Below are 10,543 nucleotides of genomic sequence, written 5' to 3' on the forward strand. Positions count from 1 at the left end.
GTTCAAAGGCATCAATTCTTTGGTGCTCAGCCTTCTTTATGGTCCAACTCTCACATCCATACCTGACTACTGGAAAACCATAGCATTGACTAGATGAACCTTTGTCAGTAAAGTAATGTCTTTGCTTTTTAATATGCTGTCTAAGTTTGTCATAACTTTCCTTCCAAGAAGCAAGCATCTTTTAACTGCATGGCTGCAGTCACTGTCTGCAGTGATTTTGGAGCCCAAGAAAATAAAATCTGTCACTGCTTCTACTTTTTCCTCTTCTATTTGCCTTGAAGTGATGGGAACGGATGCCATGATCTTAGTTCTTTGAATGTTGAGTTTCAAGGCAAATTTTTCCCTTATCAAGAGGGTCTTTGGTTTCTCCTTGTTTTTTGCCAATTAGAGTGGTATCATTTGCATATCAGAGGTTGTTGATATTTCCCCCCCGGCAATCTTGATTCCAGCTTGTAACTCATCCAGCCTGGCATTTCACATGATGTACTCTCCATAGAGGTTAAACAGGCTGACAATACAGCCTTGCCATACTCCTTTCCCAATTTTGAACCAGTCAGTTGTTCCATGTAAAGTTCTAACTGTTGCTTCTTGACCTGCATACAGGTTTCTCAGGAGACAGGTAAGGTGGTCCTGGTATTCCCATCTCTTTAAGAATTTTCCACAGATTGTTGTGATCCACACAGTTAAAAGCTTTAGCGTAGTCAATGAAGCAGAAGTAGATGTCTTTATGGAATTCCATTGCTTTCTCTATGATCCAACAAATGTGGACAATTTGATCTCTGGTTCCTCTGCCTTTTCTAAACCTATTTTGTTCTTGTCTTATCAGCTTATAAGAGAGGACAGCAATGGTGTGGGATACCATAGGCATTAAAACCCATTTCCTCTTTATCACTGGCGAGAAGCCTTGTGAAAGAACACCAAGGGCCAATGAGGCAGGTCAGGCTCAGTGTGTTTCCACCTTACATACACATCGCTGACCGGAAGGCTCATGTCCTCCAAGTCCACAAGGTCACAAATTTGTTCCCAAGGGCCATTTTCACTTTAAAGTTTTAGCAGAGCCTGTTCAGTCACTGTGAAAGACAGTCAAGCCTTTGAAGTTCCCTGGCTTGACCTTGGCAAGAGATTCATAAAATCCTCCCTCCAAAGGGTTGCTGCGAGAGGCTGTGGAATGCGGGGTGGCTGCTGCAGCACTGGCAGAGCGGAGTGCATGTTTGGATTCGGAAGGACTGCTGGAATGCTCTTCTGTATACACAGATTTCACAGCCTTCTTCCTGCAGCATAGAAGATGCAGATCTGCGGGTCCTGCAGCACTACAATGGCACCCAAAACTGCTTGAGTACAACTGTGCCATCAGCCTGCACATAGAAAGTTCGAGACGATGTTACAGTCTCAAAGAGGGTGTCTCTCATCATCATGTCACTTCGCTGACATTCCTGGACTTGACGAAGCTCTTTAAGTGGCTGTACGCAGAGAAGTTCCTTTTCCAGTTCAGATCTGAAGTAGGCTATTGTGTCTCCACCCAACTGAAAAGATCTTCTCTTTCAGTTTTTCATCACTGCTCCTTGTTTGGCACAAAAACCAGCTTTGATCACTGCACTGCCTGAAGGCAGTCTGGGAGTAAAGTGCGGAAGATGGCGTTGCAACCGCTTCACCTTATTTCTGTCAATAGTTTCACCACATTCGTTTACTTCTTTTTGCTGAGTTGGGGTAACAACGGGCACACCACCAAGAATGTCAGTTCTGTAAGACATTTGCTTCTTTCACATTCTCCTCGGTGACTTGGGTTATCAGAATGAGGCTGTGATGGGCACCTGGATGGGAGAGAGGCTCACGAAGGAGGGGATGTTTGTATACTTGGTGGCTCAGTGGTAAAGAACCCGTGTGCCAGTGCAGGAAATGTGCTGCCCAATCCCTGGGTTGGAAAGACCCCCTGGAGAAGAAAACAGCAACCCACTCCAGTATTCCTGCCCAGGAAATCCCATGGACAGAGGAGCCTGTCGGGCTACAGTCCAGGGGGTCGAAAACAGTCAGACAGGACTTAGCAACTTAACGACAAATAGCTGATTCACATTGTACAGCAAGAAACCAAAACAGCATTGTAAAGAACTTACCCTCCAATTAAAAATAAGTTAAAAAAAAGAGAAAGATTAATACCTCATTTTGGTGCTGTAGTTTTTATAGCTTTGTTCACCACATTTACTCATTCTACTAGATCCTGCTGATCATTGACTTGTAGGAAATATTTTCTCCTCCCTGCACTCACAACAAAACAGAAACTCAAGCCTTTGGCCTTTGCTCAGTTGCATCGCTGACCTTTGAAATGTGGGTAAGTTTAATGACTCCAACAGTGATGATGGATTCAGAAAGCAGGTTCTGTGGATGATTCATGTACCAAACAAAACTCTCTCTGGGATCCAGTATGAAGTACCTCGGGAAAAAATTCCCACAGTTTTCACTTTCTTCACTGTCTGCTGCTGCTGCTGCTAAGTCACTTCAGTCGTGTCCAACTCTTGTGACCCCATAGACGGCAGCCCACCAGGCTCCCCCTTCCCTGGGATTCTCCAGACAAGAACACTGGAGTGGGTTGCCATTGCCTTCTCCAATGTGTGAAAGTGAAAAGTGAATAAGAAACCACAAATGCGGTTCTGACAAGGCACGTGAAGCCTTTCCCAGCTTGAACATCACACAGCGCCCCGCCTTATCCTTCGAGCCGCCCAGCGGGCTTCAGCGAGCTCTGAGCTCTACGGGCCGGGCCGCGCCTCTCCAGGCCCGGGCGCCGCCGCGATTATCTATTATGCACCAGTCTTCATGTCAGCCCTTGGCCTGGAGCACCCGCGCAGACCTGCCCGGTGTCCCACAGGTACCGAGCTTCCGGTTGGGGAGCGGGGGAAAGAGACGGCCCCCACGAAGGCTCACCCACGCACCGCGCACCGCTGCCCACGCAGCCTCAGCCCTGCCAGAGGGCAGCCAAGATTCTGGAGCGGGTACTCCCTGTGCTTTCTCTTATGTCTATTTACTCAGCATTCACTTCATGCTTTACATAGATTATTTCCTATAATGGAAACCTATTAACTTAGGTTAAGTATCTTGCCCAGGGCCACATTTGCAACTGCTATGCCACAGGGCTCACATAGGGTTTTCTCATCAGCCCATTAGTATTTTACAATGCATGCATTTTCTTGTAGTGACTCTCATGCACCCATCCTCTAGAATTTTGATTCTGGGTTTTGGCTATGGCAACCTAGATGGATGGATAACAGTAACCGTGTTAGTTAATTGCATGCCTGTTACCCAAAGCTTCCGTTCCGTTCCGTCACTCAGTCGCGTCCGACTCTATGCGACCCCGTGGGCTTCTCCGTCCATGGGATTCTCCAGGCAAGAATACTGGAGTGGGTTGCCGTTTCCTTCTCCAGGGGATCTTCCCGACCCAGGGATCGAACCCGGGTCTCCCGCACTGGGGGCAAACGCTTTAACCTCTGAGCCACCAACAGCCCTTAGCAGATGCTCTGCAAAGCTCGCCTCCAAACACGTGATGGGTGCCTTGCCATTTCTCTCCCTTCAACTTCCTCAGGCTTGCCTCATCCCTCCAGTTCCCCCAAGAGGATGGGAGGCCCCTCAGTGAAGAAGCTTTCCCCTCCTTGTTTGCTCCAGGGATAGTCTGAGCTCTGCATACAGCTGCTAGGCAGTGCAGCCCCACTGTTATCGTGGGACCCACTGGGACAGAGAGGAAATCCTCCCCCATGGCTGGCCAAAATCAGGAAGAGCCATGCCCCCAGGCATGTGTTGCAATCACCAAGGAAAGAATAGGGATCCTCCAACGTGACATTGATGCCTTTGAACTGTGGTGTTGGAGAAGACTCTTGAGAGTCCCTTGTACTGCAAGGAGATCCAACCAGTCCATTCTAAAGGAGATCAATCCTGGGTGTTCATTGGAAGGACTGATGCTAAAGCTGAAACTGCAATACTTTGGCCACCTCATGCGACGAGTTGACTCGCTGGAAAAGACTCTGATGCTGGGAAAGGTTGGGGGCGGGAGGAGAAGGGGACGACAGAGAATGAGATGGCTGGATGGCATCACCGACTCTGTGGACATGAGTTTGAGTGAACTCCGGGAGTTGGTGATAGACAGGGAGGCCTGGCGTGCTGTGATTCACGGGGTCGCGGAGAGTCGGACACGACTGAGCAACTGAACTGAACTGAACTGAACGTGACATTGAGGCTTCACAGAGACAACCTTGGAAAGGTCCCTGCGGTAGATGTGAAAGGGCCACAGATACGACCCATCCCTGTGTGGGAGCACCTTTGCCATCCTCCCACCAAAAAGTCTATGGTGGGACCTCCCTGGCTGTCCAGAGGTTAATACTTCACGTTCCAGTGCAGGGGGTGTAGGTTCAATCCCTGGTCAGGTAGCTAAGATCCCACATGCCTCTTGGCCAAAAAAACCAAAGCATAAAACTGAAGCAATATTGTAACAAATTCAATAAGGGCTGAAAAAAATGGTCCAAATTAAAAAAAAAAAAAATCTTAAAACGAAAAAGGAAGTCTATGGCCATACTTTGAATTTGGGCTTAGCTATGTGACTTGCTATGTATATAACTCAGCCAATATGCCATACATCAGAAGTTAACACATCATTGTAAATCATCTATAGTGTTGATTGCTCAGTCATGTCTGACTTTTTGCAACACCATGTTCTATAGCCCGCCAGGCTCCTCTGTCCACAGGATTCTCCAGGCAAGAATACTAGAGCGGGTTGCCATTCCCTTCTCCAAGGGATCTTCCTGACCCAGGGATCGAACCTGGGTCTCCTGCATCACAGGCAGATGCTTTATGGTGTGAGCCATCATCCCTTATGATTATACAGTGGAAGTGAGAAATAGATTTAAGGGACTAGATCTGATAGATAGAGTGCCTGATGAACTCTGGACGGAGGTTCATGACATTGTACAGGAGACAGGGACCAAGACCATCCCCATGGAAAAGAAATGCAAAAAAGCCAAATGGCTGTCTGAGGAGGCCTTACAAATAGCTGTGAAAAGAAGAGAAGCAAAAAGCAAAGGAGAAAAGGAAAGATATAAGCATCTGAATGCAGAGTTCCAAAGAATAGCAAGGAGAGAAAAGAAAGCCTTCCTCAGCGATCAATGCAAAGAAATAGAGGAAAACAACAGAACAGGAAAAACAAGAGATCTCTTCAAGAAAATTAGAGATTCCAAGGGAACATTTCATGCAAAGATGGGCTCGATAAAGGACAGAAATGGTGTGGACCTAACAGAAGCAGAAGATATTAAGAAGAGGTGGCAAGAATACACAGAAGAACTGTACAAAAAAGATCTTCACAACCAAGATAGTCACGATAACATGATCACTGACCTGGAGCCAGACATCTTGGAATGTGAAGTCAAGTGGGCCTTAGAAAGCATCACTATGAACAAAGCTAGTGGAGGTGATGGAATTCCAGTTGAGCTATTTCAAATCTTGAAAGATGATGCTGTGAAAGTGCTGCACTCAATATGCCAGCAAATTTGGAAAACTCAGCAGTGGCCACAGGACTGGAAAAGGTCAGTCTTCATTCCAATCCCAAAGAAAGGCAATGCCAAAGAATGCTCAAACTACCGCACAATTGCACTCATCTCACATGCTAGTAAAGTCATGCTCAAAATTCTCCAAGCCAGGCTTCAGCAATATGTGAACCATGAACTCCCAGATGTTCAAGCAGGTTTTAGAAAAGGCAGAGGAACCAGAGATCAAATTGCGAACATCCGCTGGATCATGGAAAAAGCAAGAGATTTCCAGAAAAACATCTATTTCTGCTTCATTGACTATGCCAAAGCCTTTGACTGTGTGGATCACAATAAACTGTGGAACATTCTGAAAGAGATGGGAATACCAGACCACCTGACCTGCGTCTTGAGAAACCTGTATGCAGGTCAGGAAGCAACAGTCAGAACTGTACATGGAACAACAGACGGGTTCCAAATAGGAAAAGGAGTACGTCAAGGCTGTATATTGTCACCTTGCTTGTTTAACTTATATGCAGAGTACATCATGAGGAACACTGGGCTGGAAGAAGCACAAGCTGGAGTCAAGATTGCTGGGAGAAATATCAATAACCTCAGATATGCAGATGACACTACCCTTATGGCAGAAAGTGAAGAGGAACTAAAAAGCCTCTTGATGAAAGTGAAAGAGGAGAGTGAAAAGGTTGGCTTGAAGCTCAACACTCAGGAAACGAAGTTCATGGCATCTGGTCCCATCACTTCATGGGAAATAGATGGAAAAACAGTGGAAACAGTGTCAGACTTTATTTTTTTGGGCTCCAAAATCACTGCGGATGCTGATTGCAGCCATGAAATTAAAAGACGCTTACTCCTTGGAAGGAAAGTTATGACCAACCTAGATATTAAAAAGCAGAGACATTACTTTGCCAACAAAGGTCCGTCTAGTCAAGGCTATGGTTTTTCCCGTGGTCATGTATGGATGTGAGAGTTGGACTGTGAAGAAAGCTGATCGCCGAAGAATTGATGCTTTTGAACTGTGGTGTTGGAGAAGACTCTTGAGAGTCCCTTGGACTGCAAGGAGATCCAACCAGTCCATTCTAAAGGAGATCAGTCCTGGGTGTTCATTGGAAGGACTGACGCTAAAGCTGAAACTGCAATACTTTGGCCACCTCATGCGACGAGTTGACTCACTGGAAAAGACTGATGCTGGGAAAGGTTGGGGGCGGGAGGAGAAGGGGATGACAGAGAATGAGATGGCTGGATGGCATCACCGACTCTGTGGACATGAGTTTAAGTGAACTCCGGGAGTTGGTGATAGGGAGGCCTGGCGTGCTGTGATTCATGGGGTCGCAGAGAGTCAGACACGACTGCGTGACTGAACTGAACTGAACTGATGTGACTTGCTTTGATGAACAGCATATTAGCAAACATTCCTTGCATATTGGAGCTTGCCAGTTCCTGCTGCTCTAGATTTATGAAATCATAGAAAAAACAAAGAGCTCAAACCAGCATGTTAGAAAGGTCACAGAGAGAACTGAGGCGTGCACCCTCAGCAGAAAGCCAGTTATCAGGACATGTGAGTAACGCCCATCCTGAAGGAACCATTCAGCCCAGATAAGATCTACAGAATGCTTGCCAACTTAATCCTGCGTAAACTGCCAGCCCACAGAATCGTGATCTAGTAAATGATTGTTTTAAGTCTCTGAATGTTGGGGTGGTTTGTTATTCAGCAAAAGTGAACTGATACAGTCTATTCCAACTTAAATCTCATGAGTATGACTTACCTCCATCTTTTAAGGGTGGGAGTTCAACTGTCTTCAGTTCAAAGTCACTATTAGTAGGGTAACCTACAAAGTGTTTCTTCAGAGTCCAGCTCTTAGCATGAACCATCCTGAAGCTCCTAGAATACAGTAAACGTGTAGTCAATATCATGATGTGACTGATTTCTTATGGCTCCCTGAGTGTTGCCCGAAGGCAAACAGAGGATTAATTTATCATTTAACCTCAATCATGTTTATTTAGTATTCGCTGTTCCTGCTGCTGTGCTAAGCACGACATACTTATCTCATTTTACCCTCATAACTTCCCTGTAAGAGGGGTATTATTATCATTGCCAGGGCACAGTGTACAGATGAGGAAATGAGTATACCTCAGAAATCTCCAAGGCAAGGAACAATATTAACCCACACAGATTTTTCCTAGCCACTGTTAAGGCTTCCTTAGGAAGTGAACAGATACCTTGAGTGCAAATATTCCATTTCTCTCCTAATGTGAAGTGAATTATAAGAAAAAGCATCAAACACAAAGAACCTACTAGAAGTCCTTGCACATCTTTCAGATAGAGCTCTGCCTTGTAAGACAAGCAGTCTCCCAAACACCTGACAACCATTGGGTGGCGATGCTGCTCAGCCTCATTTTCAAACGCGAGTTTCCTTTGGCAGCAAAGAAGAAATCAAGGGTAAATTTACCGGCACACAAGGCCAAGAGAAGAGAATTCAAGTGACCCCGAGCTCTTGAGTCAGAATAGTTTGCGTGGAGCGATGGAGGTGTTTCGAGCTGCAACCTAACTCTTTCTAATTGTTATCCCCCTCCATAAAGGCTGCCGCTGAGAATTCTGGACTCGCCCTAAGTCCGGAAGCATCCCTGGAAGGGGGACGACCACAGACGCAGGCGAGGATCAGGAGACCTCCCACCCGCCATAGAATGGGGTCCAGGTGGGATGCTCGGTCCAGGATCACTCACCCCCGGATCCCATACGCGGGCGTTAAACTCCTGCCTTTCTTCTTCCACACTTCTGCCACTTTTGCTGTCCCGCAAGTTCCTTGCTAGCCCCCTCCCCAGTGCAGGGGGCTACGCCTGCACCCAAAATGCTGCCAGGCCATGCTGTTCTCTTAGGCAGCCGTCTGCGACCTCTATGAACCTGCAGGGAGCAGGAACATGGCCGGGACATCCTGCTTTCAAGTTTCCTCTGAGTGCAAGACTCAGAGGTTACCCAGCATAAGGAGAGGGCCAGCACCGGGCAAACACTGTGCCATGGTGGGTCTCGGTACCCTAGGGGTTGTGGGGAGACGTTTACTTACGAGTCTGCAAGATCCACTTCCTGAAGCCGGAGGTTGGGACTGCGGAGCAGAGTTGCGGGAGCGGGAATTTAGGGCTGGTCTCAACAGAGGGTGGGGCTTCCTCCAGGGCAGGACTGCTGGGAGAGTTTCCAGGAGGGAAAACCAGGGTTCCAGGAGAGAGAGAGAGCGAGTGAGCGAGCAAGCCAGAGAGACAAGGACTGTGTGCGTGTGTGCGTGCGCGCGCGCGTGTCTCTGTGTGTTAGGGAGTTCTTGCAACATTAAAAGCCTCCATTGGAGCCCTGCCCGGGTAGTATTGAGGCTGCATCGGTGTCTTAACTGGAAACCCACTGCAAGAGGCCGCCTTGGAACAGCCGCTCCCCCTCCTCCCAGGCAGGGAGGAGGGGCACAAAGGCGGGTCCCCCAGCGGCCTGAGCCAGAGAGTTCCTTCTCCGCCTTGCAGCCTTCATTTCAGTTCAGTTCAGTCGTCCAGTTGCTCAGTCATGTCCTACTTTTTTGCGACCCCATGAACTGCAGCACGCCAGGCCTTCCTGTCCATCGCCAACTCCCGGAGTAGACTCAAACTCACGTTCATTGAGTCGGTGATGCCATCCAACCATCTCATCCTCGGTCTTCCCATTCTCCTCCTGCCTTCTGTCTTTCCTAGCATCAGGGTCTTTTCAAGTGAGTCAGTTCTTCGCATCAGGTGGCCAAAATATTGGAATTTCAGCTTCAACACCAGTCCTTCCAATGAATATTCAGGACGACTTCCTTTAGGATGGACTGGTTGGATCTCCTTGCAGTCCGAGGGAGCTCTCAAGAGTCTCCTCCAACACCACAGTTCAGCTTTCTTTACAGTCTAACTCTCACATCCATACATGACTATTGGAAAAATCATAGCCTTAACTAGACGGACCTTTGTTGGCAAAGTAATGTCTCTGCTTTTTAATATGCTGTCTAGGTTGGTCATAACTTTCCTTCCAAGAGGTAAGCGTCTTTTAATGTCATGGCTGCAATCACCATCTGCAGTGATTTTGGAGCCCTCCAAAATAAAGTCTGCCACTGTTTCCCCATCTATTTGCCATGAAGTGATGGAACCAGATGCCATGACCGTAGTTTTCTGAATGTTAAGTTTTAAGCCAACTTTTTCACTCTCCTCTTTGACTTTCATCAAGAGGCTCTTCAGTTCTTCAATTTTGGCCATAAGGGTGGTGTCATCTGCATATCTGAGGTTATTGATATTTCTTCCAGCAGTCTTGATTCCAGCTTGTGCTTCATCCAGCCCAGCATTTCGCATGATGTACTTTTCATAGAAGTTAAATAAGCACAGTGACAATATACAGCCTTGACATATTCATTTCCCATTTGGAACGGGTCTGTTTTTCCATGTCCAGTTCTAACTGTTGCTTCCTGACCTGAATACAGATTTCTCAAGAAGTAGGTAAGGTAGTCTGGTATTCCCATCTCTTTCAGAATTTTCCACAGTTTCTTGTGATCCACACAATCAAAGGCTTTGACATAGTCAATAAAGCAGAAATACATGTTTTTCTGGAACTCTCTTGCTTTTTTGACGATCCAACAGATGTTGGCAATTTGATCTCTGGTTCCTCTGCCTTTTCTAAAACCAGCTTGAACATCTGAAAGTTCATGGTTCACATCCTGTTGAAGCCTGGATTGGAGAATATTGAGCGTTACTTCGCTAGCATGTGAGATGAGTGCAATTGTGCGGTAATTTGAGCATTCTTTGGCATTGCCTTTCTTTGGGATTAGAATGAAAACTGACCTTTTCCAGTCCTGTGGCCACTGCTGAGTTTTCCAAATTTGCTGGCACATTGAGTGCAACACTTTCACAGCATCATGTTTTCGGATTTGAAATAACTCAACTGGAATTCCATCACCTCCACTAGCTTTGTTCGTAGTGATGCTTTCTAAGGCCCACTTGATTTCGCATTCCAGGATGTCTGGCTCTAGGTGAGTGATCACACCATT

At 46.8% G+C, this 10,543-nt stretch overlaps 1 protein-coding gene and 1 pseudogene across 1 annotated transcript in view; both read right to left on the bottom strand.

Moving 5' to 3' along the window:
• The window catches only part of PTGR1 (prostaglandin reductase 1), a 33,841-nt gene extending 25,057 nt beyond the window's left edge, over positions 1 to 8,784 (bottom strand). Inside the window, exons 1-2 of the mRNA XM_055427580.2 lie at positions 8,579 to 8,784; positions 7,283 to 7,398 (exon numbers count right to left, since the gene is read on the bottom strand). Coding sequence (XP_055283555.2) covers positions 7,283 to 7,388 — 106 coding nt within the window. The 5' untranslated portion in view covers positions 7,389 to 7,398; positions 8,579 to 8,784. The remainder of the gene's footprint in view (positions 1 to 7,282; positions 7,399 to 8,578) is intronic.
• LOC148777497 (pleckstrin homology domain-containing family A member 1-like) lies at positions 889 to 3,582 on the bottom strand (annotated as a pseudogene).
• Positions 8,785 to 10,543: the final 1,759 nt, after the last annotated feature.

This window comes from Moschus berezovskii, chromosome 7 (assembly GCF_049115385.1).
Source record: "Moschus berezovskii isolate FMDL1 chromosome 7, NW_MosBer_1.0, whole genome shotgun sequence".
In the NCBI taxonomy this organism is placed as follows: domain Eukaryota; kingdom Metazoa; phylum Chordata; class Mammalia; order Artiodactyla; family Moschidae; genus Moschus; species Moschus berezovskii.